At 41.0% G+C, this 25,640-nt stretch overlaps 1 protein-coding gene across 3 annotated transcripts in view; it reads left to right on the top strand.

Annotated features, from left to right (window-relative positions):
- Positions 1-25,640, top strand: part of CARMIL3 (capping protein regulator and myosin 1 linker 3) — a 78,003-nt gene that overhangs the window by 1,277 nt on the left and 51,086 nt on the right. For all 3 annotated transcript variants that reach the window (XM_018556139.1, XM_018556138.1, XM_018556141.1), the window contains exons 2-6: positions 409-506; positions 12,191-12,241; positions 14,480-14,539; positions 15,215-15,333; positions 24,344-24,444. In XM_018556139.1, coding sequence (XP_018411641.1) covers positions 409-506; positions 12,191-12,241; positions 14,480-14,539; positions 15,215-15,333; positions 24,344-24,444 — 429 coding nt within the window. The remainder of the gene's footprint in view (positions 1-408; positions 507-12,190; positions 12,242-14,479; positions 14,540-15,214; positions 15,334-24,343; positions 24,445-25,640) is intronic.

Here is a 25,640-nt window from a genome sequence, read left to right as displayed (position 1 = left end):
TCCAGATGCCCCCCCCCCCCTTCCCCCGAATTGTGAGATATCCTTGAGCTGCTTTTTGAATATATATTTTATTTTTTGTACTCCATGTTATGTGGCCAAGCACATACAATTGTGAACAGCATTTCAGATGGTATTGTTGTTCTATGTAGCAATGTTCTAAAGTCAGTCTCCGGTTGTCTCACTGTAGTATTTAATGTGTGGGTTGTGAAAATATTTTTGGTCCTTGTAGCAGTGACTTATTTATGGCGTGTGTCCATGCACTGTCTGTGTATTCTTCAGTCGTGGTTAAATTTAGCAGTAAAAGTGCATGTAAACTCAAGGTGTGTAGCTCAGATTGCCTGCTAGATTTTCCATTTCATATAAAAAGTATCAATATGCTCACCGCATTGACTCACACTGTCTCCACAGACAGCATTAGACAGCTGCTGAGCCGGGCTGGAGGAGAGTTTCGTCTCCAGAGAGTGCAACTGGAGACCAGACCCAGAAAGCTGGAAGACAGGATCCTGGTGAGTAGCAAATGTGTTTTACTGTCCTATTCCCTGGACGGATGTATCTGTCATAGAAAATATCTTATTGTCCGCTTTAGATTCATAGCTTGCTTTTGTAGAATCATAGCTTACCAGGCCTAACCTCCTACTTTCAATATTAAGACTTTCCAATGTAGAAAGCCTTGCCAGGCTGTTGGCAGTAGGGAGGAAACCACATAAAAGCTATCGTAGATATATACCTCTGCCAACCAAGGCTTGTGTGAATACAGAACAGGCTGGTTTCACAGTCCACAACTAAAAGAATGTCATCAACATAGGTATCATTCTTTAGTCCTTATCTACAGTATCCTTTCAGATAAGCCATCTGCAAGGGTGTGTGCCATATCACGTATTTGAGAGGTGTGGGTGAGACATGTACTGTACTGCCTATTTCTATACACAAACACCTGTAACATCTGCATTCAAGATTATTATTTTTTTTCTGTAGAGTACTTAGTTGACACCTCGGACCTTCTTCTTATTAATGAAGTCTATACTATGTAGTCAGTAAATTGTTTCATACTGCAGAGCATAAAAACCACTTGGTGGTGTCTGTTGAAGATATTAAGTGGAAAACACTAAGAGGTTGAATGCTTTGGCTACATACAGTATATATGTGTAGGGGTAAAACTCTACCACTGAGTTGGGTCTATTGAAGGTATAACTGAAAAAAATACTAAGAGGTTAAATGCTATGGCTACATACAGTATGTTTGTGTAGGAGTAAAACTGTACCACTAGGTTTGGTCTAATGAATATATAGGTGGAAAACACTAAGAGGTTGAATGCTTTGTCTACATACAGTATGTATGTGTAGGAGTAAAACTGTACCACTATTGAAAATGTTAACTGGAAAAAATTAAGAGGTTGATTGCTTTGGCTACATATAGTACATATGTGTAGGAGTGACATTGTACAACTAGGTTAGGTCTATTAAAGATATAGGTGGAAAATACTAAGAGGTTGAATGCTTCAGTTATATATAGCCTATATGCATAGGAGTAAAACTGTACTACTATGTTAGGTCTAATAAATATATAGGTGGAAAACACTAAGAGACTGGACGCTTTGGCTACATACAGAATATGTGTGTAGTAGTAAAGCTGTACCACTAGGTTAGGTCTATTGAATATACAGGTGGAAAAGACTAAGGGGTCTATTCACAAAGCTGCCGAGTGCAGGCGAGTGAATGACCGATCAGAAGTGAAGTGAGCCGAACACCGTTCGGCTATTCACTTCAGGCTGGTACGGCTGATTTCAGCCGTATATCGGCTGAAATCAGCCGTACATCGGCTTGCTTCGTGTGGCTTCGGATCAGCCGAACATGCTCAGCATGTTCGGCTGACCCGAAGTGCAGAAGGAGTTCGACTCAGCCGATCCAACATCTGGATCTCAGTGTCCCTGGTTAGCAACCAGGGACGCTGATCTCTCTGAAAGTGGCCGGAGCCAGCTGTAAGATCACGGCTGGCTCCGCCCAGCTGTCAGAAGCAGGCTGTCGGCCGGCCAATGGCCGGCCGCTCGGCCAGCTTCGTCTTTCAGCACGGCTCAGCGCTCGACTGAGCCGCTCGGCCGTGATCGGGAGCTGTACGGGCTATTGTGAATAGCCCGTACAGCACCCCCTCGGTTCTCCTGAACCGAAGGGGTCCTGGTGCCGAAGCTAGCCGAAGGATCGGCCGAAGCTACGGCCAGATCCTTCGGCAGCTTTGTGAATAAACCCCTAAGAGGTTGTTACCTTGTTTTATCAGTGTGATGTAGCTAGACTAGTAAAAGCAGATCTGTTTTAGTTGACACTGTTTACTTAAAGTGACATTAAACCCTCAGATTTTTTTACATAAACCAATACTGTAATGTGTGCCTTACTGTAATCCATGGTTGTTTCCAGTCTCTTTGCTCCTCTTCCTTTTAAATCCACATGTCTTCTCATGCTGGGGGAGAACTTCCCTTTTCAGCTCAGGGCCTCTTCCTGTAGTGCTGGCACAGGTTACAAACCTATACAAACCTATACACAGACACCATGTATCGATTCCTGAGACAAGGCAGTCTGCTGCAAAACAGAAGTTCTGCAGAGCATGAGAACAGATACAGATTTAAAAGGAAGAGCAGCAAAGAGAAGGGAAACAACCATGGATTACAGTAAGGCACACATTACAGTATTGTTTTATGTTAAAAAATCTGAGGGTTTAATGTCACTTTAAGTCATTGCCATTATAATACTGTATCCAGCAATGTAACTTTTACTTATCAACTACGCAGCGCTACATAACACTGCAACTATAGAAAGTATGAGGTAGGACAAGACAGGGTGGCCACAAATGGCTCGATTTTTGCAAGCAATGCTTTCGATCTAAGTATCTCTTGTGGTAATCAGGACCTTTTTGTTCTCCTTAGTGACAGTGATAATTAGCATATCCAGCTGTTGAAGGCTCTCCTCATTGAACACAGAGAATTTTCAGACTTGTAAAATTCTGTGTGTGAGCAGGCTCCATTCCTCCACTGCTAAATAGTGAAGGAGGGAAAGTATTGCCTTGTTTGAACTACTTTACATGTTGACCTAATATAGCAGAGGGTCCTGTCTCTCTGTTAAATACACAATATATTTTCACAAGCATGGTTCTCTACCATCTATGGTCACCCAAAAACTAAAACTCAACCTTCACAAATAAAAACACCAACTCCCAGTTTTATACTGGGAGAGTATTTGGCAAGCAGCCAAAACTATAAAGGAATATAGTTTTCCATTTGAGCTTAACAAGGAGGGGGTACATTAAGTCAAGTCTAGCAGGCGTAAATGCAGCAATGAGCTTTCCAACTTAATGAAGCATTGCTGATTAAAATAACCTCACAACTCCGTACAAATATGCTCTGACAAACCACTTGTTCATGTGTAGACTGGACATTGAATAAGTTATGGATTTAATTCTACATCTTATTTTTGCAATAGTAGAATAGCAAACATTATTTGCCCTAGATAAGTATGTCTTCTATTGGTGGTATTGTTATTATTAGTATTATTATTAATATTATTAATAATAATCTTATTATTACCCAGATAGCAAGCAATTGTGCTGCAAGTTTGAAAATGAATTTTGTTGCACAATTACAGCAAGTCTGCATTGCAAGTCTCCAGACCAGCGAGCTTGCAGAGCTCTTCCTAAGACCTGCAGGACTCTTGCTGTAGACTTGCCCAGCAAATTTGCTACAAATTCAAAAAGTGTCAACTAGAACTTGTGCTGCAAGTGTTCTGCAAGTCTACAACTTGCCAGGAACGTGTGCAGCAAGTTAACAAAATTACAATTTCACCCTGCCACAAGATTGTGGCAAGTTATCCTTGCTATCTGGGTAACTATTGCTAACATTATATTTGTTTGCATGTACATCCATGAGCAGAACATGTGTAATATGCAACATTTTAGGTCATCCTTAATTATGAAAGGAAGGACAATCTATTCCAGAAACAGAATCTGTCTTATACCTGTCAAGTGCCAAATACAATAAAATGATCATCTATTTTTCTTAAGCTTCTTTTAATGTCAGTTAGCCATCTGATGGGTGACTAAAGGAACAAGTAGCTGCTAAAGTTCCTCTCTCTCCCCCAGCCTACTGAGTTGACAATGAAGGAGTAGCAGCAGACGGATGAAATCCCATGCTCTCCCTATCTGTTAGCACACTCCCAGTGTGAGGATTGCAAGTTACAACACAGTAGAGCCTTGACTTATTCATGTTGTTTGCACTCCCTCCCTTAGTCTGAGAAGCTAATAAAAACATAGATTTTAGGTGCTTACGCTTGTAGCATTTAAAATACCTTTAATGGCATAACTGGATTTAAGTTCAGCTTTGAGTTAAAAAACAGGTCCAGCAGGAATCAATATCATCTGTTACATTAGTAATATTCTATGGGCTTAGAGAAGTGGTTGACATTTTTTAGCAAAGAGAATCTGAATCTGTTACTTATGATGTCATATGTTACTATCATGTATCGGTATTGACAATGGCAATGCAACAAGTGTAGTAAAGGTAGCAGTCTCTCCCGGACCTATGACCCTGGCGTGAGAAGCTCTGTCTCTTGGCCCATGGGTAACTCATTATACCAGTGGACTATAGAAGTGCTTTTTTTGCTTTGTATTTTGTTGTATTTGTAGGAGTAATTATTTTTTGCTTTATTTATTTTCTTATATATTTATTGTTGCTTGAGGCAGCTAGTAGTAGTTAGTCACATTCAGCTGAACCTGCTCTGTAGAGATGAGGCATTTGCAAAGCCTTACCAAGTTGCTTCTTTAACTCTAATGAGTGTCAGGAACATGCCTCAGCGTTTATAGCCACACAGGTAGCACAAACCAATCACCATGGAAAGGCAGATGTTGGGTTTATGTTCCTGAGACCTTTTAGACCTGAGGTATGGTAAAGTATATTCCTAACACTCATAAGAACTGAAGAAGCAGCTTGGATAAGCTGCAAAAAGGTCTTCAACATTACAGAACAAATCCCATTAAATGTGACAAACTACTGCTAGCTATACCATGACCTGGATAATTTTGAACCCTCACAGCTTAAGGCATTTATTTTTGTGTATGGTTGGTGCAGTTGAAGGAAGCATTTTCCACCAGATACTTGAATTGTTTTGCTATGTCCTAATCTTTTTTTACTCATGTATGCTTATGGGGGTCAGTAAAGTATGAACAAGCATTATAAAAAGTTATAATATGGTAATAATTTGTACCAGCTTCAGCTATGGCCAGAAACATTGTAAATATATGGTAGGGCTGCAATTACAATGTTCAGTTAGCAACAAATACCATTTGTTGCCATGGTGTGTGCATGATCATGTTAGCTTTTGGAAAACAATGCCCATCAATGAAGCTCAATTGCAGCTTGACTTGAAGTGGACCTTTACCCTGTTTTACTATAAATCAGAGCAGCATGCAGCTCTTCATGCTAATTTAACTTACATTCTTTAGTTAAACAAACTTGGTTTTCATTTACTTACAAATAGAGCTCATCTACTTCCTGGTCCAGCTCTGGCACAAATTATGTAATGTGCCAAAGCGTTGCATCCTGGGAAGGTTACGTCAGCAAAGCATTGCTGGGAAATCTCATCTGTAATCTCACAAGATCTCAGGGAAAGGCATTTTCCTCCCCTGGGATGATGTACATGCTCACATGTCCTAGTCACATGTGCCAGATTTTCAGGAAGTAAAGGGAGATCTAGTAATCTGCCCTTAGTTAACATGACCTCTGTCAGGAGACTGGGAAAGAAAAGACAAATAAGGAATGCAAAGAATACAGAACCTGCAATTATCTAGAAGTATGTGTTTGGAGATTGTCATTACTAAATATTTCTAAAGGTGTGTTTGTTGTTATGTTAAAGATATGGGTAAAGGTCCGCTTTAACTGACCAAACATGGCATATATTGAAGAAAAGTTTTGATACCTTTCATTTAGATACAAAGATATTTAAAAATATGTTATATTGCATTATATAAAGGTATGAGAATTCAATTTTATGATTACCACCAGACATTGAAGGAAAATTCCATCAGTAAAACATGAAGGAATGGTGGGGGTGCTATATATTTTGTTGTCAGCTGAGTTATCACCTAGGTAATACACAACAATTGCCTCTTTCTGTGCCGGCTCTTTTTGTGATAGACTGCACAGTCCAGAATTAGCTCTGCTTGTAAAGCTGGTTCCAGTAGCATGGCAAATTTTTAATTTCCAAGATAATAAATAAACATTTGTTGACCAGGGTATGCCATATATAAACATAAACAATAGTTAGATATTATTATATTTGCCTGGACAAAGATTCTTGACAAAACAGATGGTTCCCTCGGTGATATACTTTTATTGAAACAAAGGTTTTTAATTGGTTACTCTAATAATAATAATAATGTTCTATGGTAGTGATAGTCAGGTGTGATGAAGGTATATGTTCTGAAGCTCAATTGGATAGTTAGCATGGCTGCTTATAGCATTGGATGACAGGAAGAGCAATAAAGTTGGCAATAGACATTTGAGAGCAATTAGATATCCGTGTACACTATGACCATCTCACAATGCCTCCTGGGCCAACTGCTTTTTAGGGCAATGGAGGAAGAAAAGGGAGCCACACAAAGTCTCGGCACTGGTAAATTAATGGAAGTAAGACAAGGTACTCTGCCCATTTTATTTAATAATTATGTGTATTTTGGGCTGGTACGCCCTGTCCTGCCGGGCCTGTAGACATTGGATCATTGCCTTATCCAGCCAATGGTGGATCATCACCTAATGGCTATGGGCATGTAGTGGGAAACATGTTTACAGGATAAACAAAGGTTAAAGATAGATCAGCCAGGCTGCAGCAACTGATGTGAAATGCAGATTATAAAAGCCGGTATACTTGGTGGAAATATGATCCCACTGTAGGGAAATATGACCTCCTAAGATTAATGGTGGAGCTAGGCTGAGGTTAAAGTTAAACTCCAGTTAAATACACAGCTGAAATAGATATAGCTGTTTTACATTCTAATAGATTCATAATATTGTGCAGCCAGTTTTAAAATCCATGCAAACGAGTTAGAGCAGAGAAGCACCACTTCACTAATAAAGTCCTGAATAAGGGTTCATTTTAGTTCACCAGGAGAAGTCAATGCGTTTCAGAGGTATTAAAAGTCTCCCCTCTTCAGGGCTATAACGCCCCTTTCACACGTGCATTCTGATCAGGTCGACCTGTCAGTTTTTTAGGCAGACCGGATTGTAAGCCCATTGCTAGTCTATGAGCAGCCGGATCTAAACAGGCGAGCGTCCATTTACATCCAATTACCCAGGGGAGTATCCACTGCAAGGCAAATAAGGCATTTGCCTTGGCCGGCACTTTGCAGGGGGGGCTGCTCATGGGGCCTTGTGGCAGCCTAATTTGCCTGAGAGAGCTGTCGGAGGAAAGAGGAGGCGGGGCAGGGCCAAGTGAGATGCGGAGGCAGTGGGTGGCTTGAGGCTGCAGGAAAAAGCTGCGGGTGGCTCGAGGCTGGAGGAAAAAGCTGCGGGCAGCTCGAGGCTGGAGGAAGAAGCCCACCATCTAACAGTGGCATGTCCTGGAGGCAGGCTGGGGAGCTGCAGGTAAGAGGAGCAGCAAGGAAAGGCACTCTACAAAGCCCACCATAGATCCTGCACAGCCCATGAGAATCAGAGGTGGGCTGTGCAGGATCTATGGTGGGCTGTGCAGGGTCTCAGGTGGACTGTGCGGGGTCTCAGGTGGCCTGTGCAGGTTCTCCGGTGTGCTGTGCAGGCTCTCAGGTGGGTCTACGGTGAGCTGTGTAGGGTCCCAGGCCCTGCAGAGCCCACCAGAGATCCTTCACAGCCCACATGAGACCCTTCACAGCGACTGACAGACTGACAGATTATGCAAAATGCCTGAAACAGAAAGGGGTGGGGCAAATTTAGATTGGGGTGGGTGTTCGAGTTTTGTCTTGCCTAGGGCAGCACGAAACCTAAATACACCATTGCAATTACCCCTGGCTCTGGCCAGGTCCGCAAAAACAAACGGATAAGAGGTCCGCTTTGCCAGACTTGATCGTGCCGGATCAGAGGTAATCTGATGTAAAAGGAGTGTAGAGGCAGTGGACAAGGTAGGGCTGGGTGGGTATTAGATAGTAGTGTAGGTCGCACACAAAAGGTGGGGATTGCAATAATGGAGTAGAGGAGAGACAATGTAAGGGGGGTATAGACATGGTATACATTGATATATATTTGCTGCAGAAAGATCTTGCCATTGATAAATTATAGGTGGCCAACTTGAATATTCTTCATAATGTTCACTTCATATTGTGCTCTGTTAATTGTTGGTGGTTTGCATTTGAAAATTTGTAACACAGAATTCAATTTCTTACGTTTGCATTAAACTTAAAAACTGCTTTAGGCCATGATAGAATTGCAACATATTTTGTTTTAAGAGGTTTGCATTTATTAGCACTAAACATAATGCAGGTTAACACTAAAACATGATTTGGTAAAACTTTTAAGCGTCGTTACTCCATATGTAAAACAGTTTACATGGAAGTCCAGAAAGAACAATATTTTTGTCACTGCACCTAACTACACGAGATGCTGTATGGGAGATCTGAACTGCAACAGTACAAAGAGCATTGAGCACACTGGCATAGCGGTGTCAACGGCCAACCTTGATAGATAACAGATTAAAAATGTTCACATGTAAGTAAAATAGATCCCGTAACAAATAAGCTCCGCTGTTGCATGCTAAGGTCCCCGTCTTAGGTAATAGGTCATTGAAAACAAATGTTCTTATTAGGTTCTGTGCCATGGTGACATACGTTCTGCTAACAATTTAAACAAAACAAATAAAACATGTGTTATTGTGTGGCTTGCAGTAGTACACTGATTAACCCTACGTTCATTTAATTTGCTTTTCTTCTAGAGGGTAATGAATAAACAACAAGCTTTCAGGACCACCATTGCAAAAAATTGTGTTTTCTAATAACTGTATAGGATTAATACGTGTAATCATTGTATTCAGTATATGAATTCCTTGTTTATTTCATGTACCTAATGTAATTTTTTTCTCCAAATTTACATGCAAACCAAGATATCCAGCAAAAGTGACCGTTACAGGGATTTGGACAAACTATAATACTGCCAGGGGTGTTTGTATAAAGGAATAAATAGATGTCTGATGTGAGTACCCTTGGCAGTGATAATGTTTGTCCCAACCCCTGCCACTGTTATATTTGCTGGGCAGTTTAGTCTGCATATAAATATGGTAAAAGAAAGTAATAGATGGGCATGTGAATTAAAAAAGGACTTTGACTACATGTGATTCCACTATGCCTTTTACTGTATTTTTACAGCTGAATTTGGAATCCATACATTTGTTGGAATACATATGTGTGAAATTTCCTTTGCAGTCTTATTATAATTTTTAGCTCAAGTATAGCAATGTTGCATATTATGTATTTCATTGTGTACTATTATACTGATTCTAGCTGATCTGCTAGCTACCCATTATTTTAAATTATACAATGTAATTCTAATTCAGCTGCTTTTAAATTATTTTTTTTATTTTTTTGCTGTTTCTAAATGCAAGTCTTTTTCTCTGTTACAAGATATGTAGAATGAAATGAATTAAATTACATAATTTTTTAAATGCATGCTTCCCAAAGACACCAAGATTTTCCTAGCCAGATATGTAAAAATACTAAATGCTGATTTTGATTGGTTCAGAATCTTAAATGTTGAAATTATTGCCATCAGACATGATTGCATAAGTGTTTATGGCTCAGTTACAGAAGGATCTGCCCATCACAGTTCTGAACCGTACATAGCAAAAGAAAAGGACGTGGAGATATCTGTCTTTCCTCTACAAGTCTATAGGAACATTGTGATCCTTCTCTGACACTGACAGCAGCCCACATCTGCTACTTCTACAACAAGCTACAAAATCTGCAATAAGCAGCACCTTGTACTACATGAGCTACTCATTATTGACCTCCACCACTTCGGAAATTGTAAATCACCCTTACAGGGTTATTCACAAAAGAGTGAAGAGTTTGGAGAAGGCAGAAGAAGTGAACAATCTAGGCCAGAATAGCTGATTTGGAAAAATTCTCCAATTAAGCTCACTTTCCAGTTCAGGTATGTTGTCCTAGATTGTTCACTTCTCCTGCCTTCTCCAAACTCTTGACCCTTTTGTGAATAACCCTGTTAGGCCTCATTCACACGAGAAACGGGCGTATTGGGCAGCTCCCGGGAAGGACAGGTGCAGCGTGTGATTAGTACGCAGCCCCTGTCTTTCTCTATGGGACTATGCGGCCATACGCCGCCCTATGCTCACCCGCCCTGCATGTCCGAGCCGGGACACCAGCACACGTACGGACCTGCACTTGGGGTGAGCGTAGGGCAGCATACAGCTGCGTAGTCCCATAGAGAAAGACAGGGGCTGTGTATTAATCACATGCAGCACCTGTCTTTCCAGGGAGCTGCCCGATACGGCAATGCACGCAGCACGGAGCAGTACATGCTGGCCGTTTCTTGTGTAAATGAGACCTTAGAATCAAAATCATTTTTATCAAGCCGTTCATGGCCAGCCTTATCTGATCTGTTTGGGTTTGCCATATGTGCAGAAAATGGACAGGTACTTTGGAACAGCTCATGTTTGTAGAGGGCAGCATATTTTCTATGCATAGCTACATTAAAGTGTATGTAAAGCCAATATTTTGGATTTCCCATCACTTTCTGTATTGTAGACAATGGTCTCCAGGACAACAGTGTGGGTGAATCTCACCAATAGGGACCTAGACACATTTATCCAAAACATATCCTTTAAATGGCTTCCTAAAACAGCACCAGCTAAAGAGGGGGCTAAAAAAGGAGTAAAGAATGGAGATTGTACAGTAAGTTTAAAATTGACTTACATGAAATTAACACATGTGTACATTATACAAGCACAATCTCAAAAGACTCCTAATTATAACAATGGCTGATTCTCTTATGTGCAAAAAAATAATTGCAATTCATTGTGGGATGTGTTTGCGAGTAGTGTAGAGGAGGCCAGATAATGAAGAGGTGGGTATAGGCAGGCAATAGTGTGGGGCACACACAAGAGGTGGAGAAATGGGATATAACATTTGCTTTTGGGAGAAGGGTGGACAATATAGAATTGGTATGGACAGAGAATAGTGTGTGGCGCACAAAATTTGCATTTGGCAGGAGGGTTGAGGGGGAGATATTCTGTAAGGGTGGGTATGGACATGGTGGTATGGGTGTATGTAAAACTATGAAAGGAATGTGAAGGGCTACAGTGGTTTATGTAAAGACTGGGTAGACACTACTGTATATAACCTTTGCTGCACCAAAAGATTATAATGGTAGTGGTGATTTGAATATGTTTGGAAGCAGCATGTGGTGAGCAGTAGTTAGTGTCTAACCAAAGATAGCAGAATAGCCAGGAAGGGCCCTAGTACTGGAGAAAGACAAACATTTTGCCAGTCCATAACAATTTGTTAGCTTGATTCCCGTTAAAAACAAAAGATAAAACAATATGGGCTACCTAAAGTAAAGGGACGACCAGCCAACCTGTAGCGAATATTGGCTATGCTTGTTGAGTGGAGGAGGGATAGCCCGAAAGTCTAATTGTTATTTACCTGAATGATCATTAGTCTGACTTCGGCATCTTCCTTTGTATGAAGAACCCATAATTATGTTCACAACTTGCAAAATATAGTTTAAAAAAATCAGAAATGTACTACATTAAGACAGGAATGTGGTAACACATTCTATAAACTTGGTAGTCGCATACACTGTGCATAGGTTATTGTATGTTTATATACTGTATATACTACTATACTATGTTTAACATACATGTATTTAGTCCTGTGTGTCTAGTGTTGTCATTCTTTAAAAAAAAAAAACCTTGTCACAATCCTTCTGTTCATGGTGATAAACCTTGCACACAGTTATTTATAGGCTCTGCTTTTTGTCTTTTTTTTCTAAAATGTTGGACAATTAAAAGGCATACCGAAATAGAGGATGAATGTTACCATGGCAACCCATGTTTTTGGTACCTGTGTCTGTGCAGGAGATTCATGAACAATAAGTTATATTCTGTAGCTAGATCATTAGTTGAAGCGTATGTATGCCTATTTATGTTCATTTACACTCGGCTGTGTTTCTCTGCAGGTAACAACATGCTGGAGATTCTATATTTTTTTCATCAAATTACCAGCAAAGGTCAGTATACACTAAACATTTTAGGTTTGGAAAATGTTTTGATTGAGCAGAATTGCTGGTTGTAATTTTTGCTTGCTGATTAAAGCTGATCCTTGAAAATTTATGAAAATTCCCAAGTGATTATGAGAAATAATTCTGACTAGTTCTTAACCCTTGTCTGAGTTATCTTTAAATTATAGGCAAGATAAAAATGAATGGTATATGCTGAACTGTCCACTGCTGATCCTGTCTTTTTATATCGGATGTTTTTAATGTTTCTTTCTGTAAAACAAAGAAAGAAACTGCCCTGGCTACCAAACTGATACTAGTCCAGCACACTAAACATATCCTGGTATCCGATAGCAAGAGGACTGTATATGTAGGAGATATCTACTTCTAATGTCAGTTTATGTATATGCCTGACCTATATCTTCAATCAGGTGCTTCAAATCAGGGGCCCAGCTCGGCTTTATCAGGTAAAGTTATGTTAACACCTTTATCCGACAGTGAAAAAAGTGTTGTAAATCAGGCGCCATTCACATGTTTGTGTCGCAGGAATGTGTGGGTTTCTGTGCTGGTTACCACAAGGCATGCTATTTGCAATACTGCAATGCGGTCCCATTCATTCTAAATAGCACCCCAATGCATACTGCCAACAAAGGTGTGCTGCTGCACTCCAGCACAACATGCAGCAACATACTAACATGCATTGCCATGCGCTGGCAAAAAACACACAGTGTTAATGACTGCATTACCGAAACGCCCCCCAACAGTTAGGTGTTAACCTAGCTTTAGGCGTTACAATTCCTGGAGAAGCTTTTCAGGTCAGATGTCTGCACCCAAACCAAATATGTTGTTGCACGTGTTTCTGAAGTATTAAAAAGTGCAATTTTTTTAAAACTTTCTGCGTTCATAACTGCTGAACCCACCAACAAAGTGTAGCCAAAGGAAATGTTTTTAATAGGATGACAACACTTGCTCAGTTCAGCTGAGGCATAGTCACACTTTCCTGCGCAATCCTGAGTTGAGCTACTAGCAGTTATGTCAATTCACAGTGCGTTGGCACATTCCACCTTGTCCGATAAAGCATTGGTGCCGCAGAGTAAGAAACTGCAACATGGAAATTATGTGCGAAAACGAAATTGGCACAACAAAACTAGCAAAAAGTAACTCGCAGTCCAACGTCATGCCTAGTCAATCTCTTTATTGACTAAGGTGGTATAACATCTCCAAGCTGTTGCTAGTTCTATGTGATTTGCAGAGGCATCTGCTGTCGCTGCTGCACCCACCCTGTGTAGTGGGATTTTTTTCCGGTCAGCAGTGCGATGGGACATATCGAATTCTGAATCACATTGGCACAAAAAAGTCCCACAATTGGACAAATATTATGCCGTAGTAATCATAGTTTAAGGATTCCTGAGCCACCTACTGCATGGCGCACTGATGTGCTTATTCTATGCTCTTAAGATGTATGGTAACCTTTTCAACCATTTTCCTATTTAAGATGCATTGCATTCAACAGGGACATGTATTGTGAATCATTGCTCGTTTGTTGCACTAGTAAAAGTGTCACAATCTGCACTATTTTAATGTCGCACCACTGATAGTTTATAGAGCCCAGTGTGTCTACAGGATGTGGTCCACAGGGAGAGAAAACATGAACAAAGTGAATAACTGTCTAAGGGAACAACTAAGGGAATAACTGCCATTTTTAACAAAAAATGCCTGCAACTTGTTTTACTTACAATGATCTAGAAAACTAAGGGGCTGATTAATAACCCATTCGCACAGCTATACATTCATAGCGCATTACTGCCACTAGATGGAACCAAGGAGCGTAGGACATTTCTATTCTCCTCAGCTCCATGCAGTGGCAGTAATGTGTTGTGAACGTCATTCGCACAGCTATATGCGGTACGACCATGTTATAAATATATATAAAAGTATTCTTTTGAGGATGCTTGAAATGGTTTCCCTTTGATCAATCAGGTGCTATTTTTATATACTGGAGGCAGTTAAAAACTGGAACAATGAGGAATGCTTACAAGTTGCTATGGGACTCTTTTTACCTGGTTAAATAAATGATCCAGTATTACTGAAGCATTCTTGTAATGCTTTTACTCTACACCTATTTCCTAATATGTTTATTTTTTCTTATATTCCTTCTTCTTTTACTACCCTTGCTCATCTTCGTTACCCACCATCACCCAGTGTTCTCTTATGATACTTACTTTGATGTATCCATGTTACTTTCTTTAGATCGAAAGTTCTTTCAGTGTGCTGGAAATCAGATCTCTCACAGCAATCAGTCTTAACCAGGTAATAAAGATTTGTCACATATTATTGAGATCATGTAGCAAAGACTATTGTGCCTCCAAATCCATGTATATAAAGTTAATCTCATTGTTTTCATCTCCTACGCCAGGGGTAGCCAAACTTTGGCCCTCCAGCTGTGGTGAAACTATAATACCCATTATGTCGCTGCCTCTGTAAGTCATGCCTGTGGCTTTCAGAGTCCTGCAATGCCCTATGGGACTTGTATTTAAAAAACAGCTGGAGGGTTGAAGTTTGGCTACCTCTGTCCTATGCCATTCACTTCACTCTGTGTTTACAATACAGACCATACATAAAGGTGGTATTGTGAATCAGTGGGTGATCCAATGCTGGTGTACAGCGTATTACTGAGCAGAGCTTTCTATATGGAATTGTATGGCTTTTCTGTATTCGTGCCCTCTGGATACTTAAATTTTCCTCCACATTCCGAAAATGTATTGGCAACTAGTTTAACTGGTCTTGTAGTATGTGAGCTTGTATGGCTAAATCATTCCGTTAGCAGCACCACTGTATAAGGTGCTTGGAATCAACAGACGTTTTTGTCTATCAAAGCATCTTAATGCCTTTATGTTGTATCTAAAGCAATCTGTCAGGCCATTGTAGTATTGGAGTTGGATTAATATTTTCAATGACATGATCATTTATTTTCCCTTTTTTCAGATACTTATTGAGACAGAGAAGGGGAATTTCCAGCTGACATTGAGTGCACAGAATACAGACCAGCTCATTAGCGGCATCCAGGCCACTCTGTCCAAGATATTCCCTACTCCAGATACAGTGTGAGTTCCCATTATTATTATAAATTCCTGTTCTCTGCTTTTGACACACGGCAGCTTAATTCGTCCTCAGCTTGTCTGTCGGGCGTGAATGTTTTAATTGCAGTCTGATGGTCTCTGTGGTATAGAATGTTTTTATTAAGGGTTATCTTAGCCTGAAAAAAGTAAGAGATTCAGAAATGATCCTCAGACAGGGCTAGCATAATCTGTTAGAAAAACAGCAGCCTTGCTAAACTCTTCTAAATTGCTTTTAATGTTTAATGTCCTTTTGGTGCACTTCTCATTTGAAATGTGGCCCTTATATCTGCATCTCCAATTATTAATCTTTCCTTAGTTCCAATTGTTACTGACATCTTCAAAGAGTTCATAGAGAAAATCAAAATGGATTGTAAAGCTGATACAATGAAACACATAATTAGGTTTGTTTCCAAACAGTAGCTAGATTCTATGGCATGTCCTAGAAGACTCCCTATAATAAACCTTATCAGGTCTCTAAAAATATGTAAATGCAATAGAATAGGGTGGCCTCTCGGGTGCCCTGTGTATCCTACCTCCACTCCATTCCAGGGCCACAACCTTCATAAACCTCTTTAGAATTTGGCACTTCCATGAGTGTTGGATGCCTGTGTCCTTCACTCCTACACCACTACTATGTCCTGTAGTGTGTGGCAGGGAACACCGTCCGAAACTCCTGGGAGTTTATAATGCAAAAGAGTCTTACAGAGGCTGCAGCACTGGAACAGATGGGAGTAGGTGACTCGAGCTGCTGGAGAGGTGAAGCTACTAGCTCTTCTATTACAGTGCCCTTTGCATTTGTTTAGGGACCTGACAGAGATTCTTTAAAGTATATCTAAAACCAAAAATGTTTTTTACATTTTGGATACAGTAGGTAATTTTTTTTTCTTTATCAGATCCTTTTTATTAAGTTTTTCTTTAAACAAACAATATAAAAGAAAAATATATAGCAACAAATATACCACAAATAAATAAAGAACAACCAAAACCAATAACAACACAAACCCTTCTCTCCTCTTCTACCATATACACATATCGATAAAACAGAATCCAGGAACTAACTAATTTACTGTAGGTCAAATCACCTTGGCATATATTATTATTATATAGGATTTATATAGCGCCAACAGTTTGTGCAACGCTTTACAATATAGGGAAGACATTATAATTACAATACAATTCAAGACAAGATGGTAAAGAGGGCCCTGCCCGTGAGGGCTTATGATCTAAGAGGGAGGGGCAAGAGGTACATGAGGAGGTAGCTGTGTGGGGATGAATTCTTTGAGAATGTGATAGTTCAGTGGCTAGTTTGAAGTGTGATAGGCTTCCCTGAAGAGATGAGTCTTTAGCGATCGCCGAAAGGCAGTTAGAGTGAGAGAAAGATTTACAGGTTGGGGTAAGGAGTTCCAAATAATGGGAAAGGCTCTAGAGAAGTCCTGGAGGCGAGCATGGGAGAAGTTGACGAGGGAGCTGTAAAGCAGGAGGTAATTGGAAGAGTGGAGGGGGCGGTTAGGGTGATACTTTGAGACAAGGTTGGAGATATAGCCGGGGCAGAGTTGTGGATGACTTTGTAAGTGGTTGTTAATATTTTTGAATTTTATCCTTTGGGCGATTGGAAGCCAGTGCAGGGATCGGCAGAGGGGGGTTGCAGACACTGAGCGGTTGGTTAGGTGGATAAGTCTGGCAGCAGCATTCATGATAGAGTGAAGGGGGATAATCTGTGTAGAGGTAGGCCAATGAGGAGGGAGTTACAATAGTCGAGACGAGAGATAATATAAACATAGAAACATTTACAACACTGATGTAATTAAAAAAAAAGCATAGAGACATGGAACTGGATTAGTCAAATTATATCTTGAGCTCACATTTATGACCCTCATATGTCTAAATCAGGGGTGCCCATTAGGTCGATAGCAATCTATCAGTCGATCGCAAAGCATGAGCTGCTCAGCCAGGATCTGACAGCCGACGGCTCTCTCTCTCCTCACTGCTTGACCATGCTGCTGTGACAGCGGCTCCCTCCACCGCTCCCCCGCCCCCGGCTGAAGTGCTTCCTTCACTTCTCATCGGATCCCCCGCTGCCTCTGCCTGGGAGAGCAGCGGGGATCTAGAGGAGAAGTTGCAGGCTGAGCCCCCCGGGGTGCGTGGCCGAGTGGCAGAGGATCAGTACATATCAGTGATATGTACCAATCCTCTGTGCAGGACAAACACTGGAGCGATCAGCTGATCACTCCAGTGTTTGTAAATAACTGGGGACACATATACTATGTGTCCCCAGTTATGAATGATCAGGAAGTGCTTTACATCACTTCCTGTTCATTTGTGACTTTCTCAATGGGGATTAGCACAATGTACAGAGGCTCCTCCCTGTTCAGAAACTGGATGATAGTAAATAGTTTCTGAATTCAGGGATTGGGGTTGTATTGAATTCAATGGCGCCGCAGGCATGCCCCCCGCCCACAGTGCGATCGCCCGCGTCCATAACGCAAGCACATTAGTGCCAGCTTTCCGGTCCAGTGCGGTCTGCAAAAAATAGTGCATGCAACATAAATCTGGCGCAAAGTGCGTCAAATATATTCCGTGCAGGTTCAGACAATTGCAATTGCCATGATAAATCCCCCCCATTGTGTTTTGCCTTTATGAAAACAGCAGTCAGTAGCAGTCTAAAACAAGAGCTGAAATCATAGCACACTAGTTGCTAGGGCACCCTAGCGGGCATAGGCTTCTGGCCTACTTACACATTTACACGCTAATATAATATCAAATATTGTAAAAACGTACAAAATCATTATGGAACCTAAGTTTGATTTAAAGGTCATAGTCTATGTGTATTGGCCCTTGAAAGCTATAGTAGTCACATGGCTACACTGCTGGCCAGAATGTCTGTTGCTAGTTCCAAGCAGGGGCAGAAGACACACCCAACCCAAATCATACGATTTTTTTTGTTACATTTTTGTTCATTTGGCTTGTCAGCTTTTATAATAACCACATATTGAAATTTAAATAAAAAGTTTATTTTGTTTGGCAATAAATGCCATGCTGTGTACTTGAAATGGATGTCTAGTGTCAAAATCTAAAGGACTTAATTGCATAATTAATACATTGAATTATATCTGTAGTAACAGTTGATATTTTAAAAATGACCACTGGTCAAGCTGGGAATGTTATCATTTCTTTAGCCTGCTGTGTCCTTTCCACTGTACATTTGCCTGTGCAAGCACCGTCCATCTCAGCTTAGAAAGGAAAGGGGGCCCCCCACTTGGCATCCTATCCTTGGGTTCCAGAGGACCTTGTCCTGGTACTGTCTGTTGTGTCAAGATGAGGGTCAGTGTGTTGTCTGAAGGTAATCTCTGTGAATAAAGTCAGTTATCTGCGGGCCTCATTCCCTATTCACGGGCCTTTCATCTTCAAAAAGGGATGATGGTAACGTTGAAGATTGTCATGACAGTAATTTTATGCTGCTGACATGAAATGCACTGGAGCCTTTTCAAACAAGATGACACAGGCAAAGCATGAACTGAAATGAAAAACCATACTGGCCTAGTTTCGCCAAGTTGCAATAATGCTAAGGTGCGCTAAAATGACATATTATAATATTGATTGAGATGCCACTTTAGCATGACTTAAGAGCTATTCAGCATGTCCTAAATGCTATTGCAGTTTGAGGAATCAGGGCCATTCGACGATATGTTTCAAACCGGGTTGACTTTTTCATCACTTTTCCATAACGGTTGCTCTCAGTGCTCAGTATTTACAGTGCTTTATTGTGTAAAAACCTTAGCAGAGTCCAATCAACAAAATCCCTAAATGCAGAACGAATTAATTAATATAAGAATAATTATTCATATTAATATGGATTTTAAGTAAAGATTTCTGTATTTCTATGGACTGTCCAATTTAGGAAAAGAAGATAAGACGTATAGAAATAACTCAGTCTTTCTGAGCATGCAGAGATATTTTATTTGATCTTTTTAGTGATAGCATTAGATGAAAGAAAACTGGAATATTATTGGTTGCTATGGGGTATAGAACTGAACTGAATTCATTCAGACCTTCTGTAGATGATTATTCAGGAAACAATGTTTTCCAATCAAGCTTTTGCGTCTAATCAAGCTTTCTCATAAAAGGTTTTTGGATACAGCTTTCAAATAACTTGCACAAATTACTAGATGGCAAATTCAATCTATGAAGAAATACATTTCTAGTACACTATGGGGTCTATTCACTAAGCTGCCGTAGGCAGCCGAGTGAATGACCGATCTGAAGCGAATTCACTTGAGGCTGGTACGGCTGATTTTAGCCGTATAGTGGCTGTTTTCTATTGGCCGGCGGTTCGGCCGTCAAAAAAAAGAAAGAAAAAAAAAAAATTTTTGCCATAGGAATGCATTGCTAGATTCCTATTGGCTTTTTCAATTTGCAATAGCCAATAGCAAACTAGCTATTGCACCCGCCCTCTGCTGCTGTCAATCACTAGTGGGGACCTGATGGAGAACAGCAGCAGTGGGCGGGTGCAATAGCTAGTTTGCTTTTGGCTATTGCAAATTGAAATAGCCAATAGGAATCTAGCAAGGCATTCCTGTGGTGAAAAATTGTTTTTTTTAAATTCTAACACCAGCCAACGGCTCCGTGCCACCTCTCCAGGGTGGCCGAGAGCGGGAGACTCCCGGAGCGCCCGTGAGAGTTAGGCTGTCTGGAGATCAGTGTCCCTGGTTAGCAGGTAACCAGGGATGCTGATCTCTCTGCAAGTGGCCGGAGCCAGCCGTAACATCATGGCTGGCTCCGCCCAGCTGTCAGCTGGCCGCTTGGCCAGCTTTGGTCTTTCACCTCGGCTAAGTCGAGCCAAAGCATATGCCTTCGGCTCGACTAAGCCGCCCGGCTGACTTCGGGAGCTGTACGAGCTATAGTGAATAGCCTGTACAGCAGCCCTTCAGTTCTACTAAACCGGAGGGGTCCCGGGGCAGAATTTAGCCGAAGGATCAGCCGAAGCTACGGATAGATCCTTTGGCTGCTTCGTGAATAGACCCCTATGTTCAGTCTTTAAAGTGATAGTAAAGTCAAAAGGTTTTAGATGCTGATTAAATCACGTACATACATGCTGCTCCTTGATGTTTAAAAGGTATAGCTTCTTGCAGAGCACTGGCCCTGATATCCTGTTTTAGGGTGACTCCTTTCCCATGGAGCCACCCTTGTGTATGTTAGTCAGCTGTGTGTGACTCCACAAACACAGACACAGCAAGGCAATCCTCTCCCCTTGTCCCTGATCCCCACTCCTCCTTCCTCTCTTCTTTAAGCTAGTAGATGAATGGCTCCTGGAGACTGTTCTGTCCCTTGTGAGCTTGAACTGGACAGGAAGTTCGGGGAAGCCACACTGAGAGAGTTGGAGCCAGCTGTTTGTAAACATGATGAATGTAAGTGCTCAGGCAAAAATGTAAAGAAATATTCTGCTGGGCAATGTATATTTGTTTGATCTGGATGCATTATTGAATACACGTCTGAGAGTTTAATACTACTTTAATTCTTCCAAAAAGGTTACATATGTCTGTGGACCTAATTATTCATTTTGAAATCTATGCCTGTAAAGGATGTTGCCAGTTGCTATTTAATATAGAGGACTGCAACATATGCATTACACTATTGGTATTATGCATCAAGGCAGTACAAAATGCAGTAATTCATAGCAACCACATTTTTTTTTTTACTGAAATCTGTTTAAAAGATGATTGCTGATTGATTTTCATGGATTTCTAAACTTTCCATTTTGTTATTTGCCTTCATCAGTTCATCTCTGGCACCTATATACCCCTTATGGACCAAAGCAATTTTTATGTTTCAATCTATAGACAAAGATGAAACAAAATTTTAAAAAATCACTTTTTTTCTAGTTTAACCAGTATTAGTTTTAAATCAATAAGGCATGTTTTTTTTAAAAACAATTTACAGAGCCATTTGTCCAGCAAAATTGCATGTACATTCATTCTGTGTGAATGGAGGCAAAAACAAATGTTATTAACATATTTTCTTTTATGATCGAATATAATATTAGATAAATTCTGCATTATGGCCACTAGGTGGAGCTGAGGATCATAAGAAATAAGTATATAGGAATATCTGCTCCTGTGTAAATAAGACAAGTGCCGACTGCCAAAATTATTGCTGGGAATCGGTAGTAAATGTAGCTAGAGAGCTGTAGAAAGGAGAAGGGACTGGGTGTCCTAATGTATTTCTTGTTGTTTTTGTGTGTGACATGCCCAGTGTCTACAACTGGTATAATTAATATATCTATATATTTAAAGAGACATATAGCTCATATATTTCTCCTATATGTACAGATGTAATGTTTTGACATAAGGCACTGCATATAATTTGTACTTAAAAGTGAGAATTCAATTCTGGTTTAATTTAAGATAACATTAAACACATGCTCACTCACTGGTACACATGGCACCCAAAAAGTAAATGCAAAACATAATTTGATCTGAAACACACTGAGGGTGATTTACTAAAGGAGTTGAGAATGTTCGGACAAAACGGTGATGTTTTACTTCAATTATCCAATCATGTGCAAAGCATCAGGCAAATTTATGAATATTTATTTCGGGGTCTATTCACTAGGGAGCCGAAGGATCTAGCCGTAGCTTCGGCTGATCCTTCGGCTGATCCTTCGGCTCTCTTCGACCGCCGGAGCCCTTCGGTGCAGTCGAACCTAAGGGCTGCTGTGCAGGCTATTCCCAATAGCCCGTACAGCACCCGAAGGCGGCCAAGCGGCTCAGCCGACCCAAAGGCATATGCTTCGGCTCGCCTCAGCCGAAGTGTCAGACGATGCGGAGAGAAGAGCCTGCCGAAGGGTCGGCCGTAAGCCCCGCAAATGAAAGCTGGGCGGAGCCAACCGTGATCTCACGGCTGGCTCCTCCAAGTTGTAACAACAGATCACCGTCCCTAGCTGTCACTGCTAGCTCCGCCCAATTGTTTTTTTTCTTTTTAAATAATCTTAAATTATTTTTTTAAATGTAATATTTATTTACATTTTTAAAAAGATTTTTTTTACTTTTTTTTTTTTACTTTTTTCACTATTTGCTATTCTGCTCAGTACCACAGAGGTACCAAGCAGAATACCCGAGCCGAATGCCGCTCTGCGGCATTCAGCTATTCACTTGCTGCCATTCAGCCCCTATGTGAATAGGGGCGAATGGCAGCGAGTGAGCTGCCGGAGCTTCGGCTCAGCCAATCCAGATGTTGGATTGGCTGAGTCGAAGTCCTTCTGCACTTCGGCGCAGCCGAACATGCAGAGCAGGTTCAGCTGACCGAAGTGCAGTGGAAGGCAGCTGATGTACGGCTGATTTCAGCCGCACTGAGCCGTAGTGAATAGCCGAACGTTGATCGGCTCATTTCACTATGGCTCGGCTATTCACTCGGCTGCCTTTTTGCAGCTTTGTGAATAACCCCCTTAGTCTGCACACCAATGGATAAAGAATCTTCACTTTGTGTGTGTGATTATTCTCAACTCTTTTATTAAATCAGCTTCATTTTAAGGTGTTGCTAGGAAAAGGACACTTACACTTTTGACTGATTTGCTATTGATGCCTAGCAAGGATTACGTGCTTTTTTCCCCCTCTAATGGTCTCTAGGAAAAATCACATTCTCAAATTATTCATTCGTTGGACTATAAAAGTATTTATTTAGAGATACAAAGAAAACAACTTGATAATATTCAGACTCAAAGCTCACTACTATGTCTTACTATGAAATGTATGAATCATCTAGTAGATGTTTTCTGGGATTATGCCATCTGTTTAGATTTTCCTTTCAGAGAACTACTTTGATATCGAGTATATCCTACTTGCCACCTTGACTAAAGCCAGTGTGATTTAAACACAGCACAGCATCCTACAATAAGCAGAACACCTTCAGGAAAAAGAACTGAGGGCTGCCAGCATACATAGATAACTCTGGATATCCTTTATTATCCTGAACAGGGGCATCACTAGACTTTTTGCTGCCTGTGGGTTCCTGGATGCTGCATGCAATCAGTGGTGGGTAAGAGGTTTGAGGTTGCTGGTGGAGGGTGACAGTGCTAAGAGCCAGTGAGGAGATGTGTAAGATCTGCATGTGTCTGCATCTCCCCGCCCAGCTCTTAGCAACCAGGGATGCTCTGGCCGGCATCCCACCCAGCTCCTGGCAACCAGTGATGTCACCGGTTGCCTGGAGCTCAGCTGGATGCCCTGGTTGGCGTCCCACCAAACTCCTGGCAAGGGCATGCCAAGTTGCAAAGAGCTGGGTGGGGAGATGTATATGGCCCTTACACCTCTATCCACTTGGCTTTTGCCAACCTGGGATGCTGTAGCTGGAAAGGGGGTGGCAGGCACACCGCAAACATTGTGCAGCAGATCAGTCATGCCGCTCTGCCTGCCACCCTCCCTTCGTGAACCAAAGAGATGCCACCTGAGGCAACAACCTCAGGCTGCCTCATTAAAGGCATGGCCCTGATTATAAACACATGTATTCACCTTATACTATAAAGTCTAATCATCACTTTCCCCTTCCACTTTAACTACATATATTGATCCATTATCTTGTTATAGTAATATCTTTCCCAGGTCTCCAGTTATATATCTTGTAAGCTGCGGGTTTTTTTTTTAATGTGAAATTTAAAGCTTAAAAATGCTTAATGTGCAACATATTTTGTAGCAGCAATTTCAGCTCAAGCAGAGACGCAAATACTTTCATATCATGATAATATTCTATGGGGTTGATTTACTAAAGGCATATAGACTGTTTACTTTGCAAGGGAATTTGCCCTTTAGCTTAGTGAATCAGGTAACGCTCTGCTGACTTCCATCATTGCATGTGATTGGGTATTTTGTGCAAAGTGAAATTTTACCACATTCACTAAGGGAAAATTGCCTTAAAAAGTGAACAGCCTATTTGCCTTTAGTAAATCAACCCCCATGCCTCCTTCTCTCCTTTTCTTATACTGTGATGTCCTATGTCCATTTAACAGGTGTCTAGTCAGACGTCAGTATCCTGAATCTACGGACAGTTCCGGGAATTCATCACCAAATTCAGACATAGCAGGGTTGCCAGCATCAACTGGAATATGTGGTGAGGATGTAAATATGTAAAAGCCACTGCCATTATTGTGGAAGCCACCAACATTTATGTTTGTATAGTTGAGTTCCAGGAGGTATACAGGCAGGGCTGGATTTCCTATTTAACACAGTAGACATCTTACTAGCCCAAAGGCGCCAGAGGAAATGGGGTGACACGGTTGTCTGTTATAAACTAACTTACATACTGTCAGAATATTCGAAAACAGATTAGAAGCAGCACAATAAGAAAAACTATTGTTTTGTAAAATAGATAATTCAGCAGAGGGGGGTTGGTTTGAGGGCCCTGTATAGAGAGTATTTTTATTGTCCTTATTACCATTAATTTGATCAGAAAACATTTGGAATATAATTGAAGCAATGATACAATGGGATATAAATATCTAATCCCAACCATCTAGTTTTATTGATGTAGTGGTGTTTTCAAATAATATGTTCAATATGTAGCATAGGTAGTGTACAACATTTATTAAACTGTGATAACCCAGTAAGTAGCCTTCACCACTTCTCCTACCAAATGTGAGGGACATTTCAAAATTAATCTGTAAACTGACTAACATTTATTCTTCTAAAGCCATGTAAGGGGCCCCAAAATTTCTGATGGCTGCCCTGCCTGCCTGTCTAAATATACAAAGCTGGTGACCCTGGCTCGGTCAGACAAAACAAAAAAATGGAAGAGGATAACTTTAAGTGATATTAAATTCAAAAGGGTTTTAAGCTATTTCAAATGCTGATTAAATCACTTACAATGGATGCTGCTCCTTGATGTCTAAAAGTTTTAATTTCCTGCAGAATCAGCTGATCACCTGAGCACTAGCCCAGATATCTTGTTTTAGGGTGGCTCTTGTGTGTGCTAGTAAGCTGTGTGTGTCTCCACAAGCACTTACACTCTCAGTGTGTAGGACACTCCTCTTCTGTCTGTTCCTCATTCCTCCCTTCTCCAAGCTTGTTGCCGGAGACTGGTTTGTCCCTTGGACAGGAAATTTAGTGAAGCAGACCTGAGAGAGTTGTAGGTGTTTAGAAACATAGGGGTCTATTCACTAAGCTGCCGAAGGATCTAGCTGTAGCTTCAGCTGATCCTACGGCTAGCTTTGGCCCCAGGACCCCTTCGGTTCAGTTGAACCGAAGGGCTGCTGTACGGGCTATTCACTATGAACCGTACAGCTCCCGAAGTTGGCCGAGCGGCTCAGT

This window comes from Nanorana parkeri, unplaced genomic scaffold (assembly GCF_000935625.1).
Source record: "Nanorana parkeri isolate BGI_ZX_2015 unplaced genomic scaffold, ASM93562v1 scaffold225, whole genome shotgun sequence".
Classification (NCBI taxonomy): Eukaryota; Metazoa; Chordata; class Amphibia; order Anura; family Dicroglossidae; genus Nanorana; species Nanorana parkeri.
Note: the sequence above shows the minus strand (reverse complement) of the source record. Positions and strands in the feature narration are given on the sequence as shown.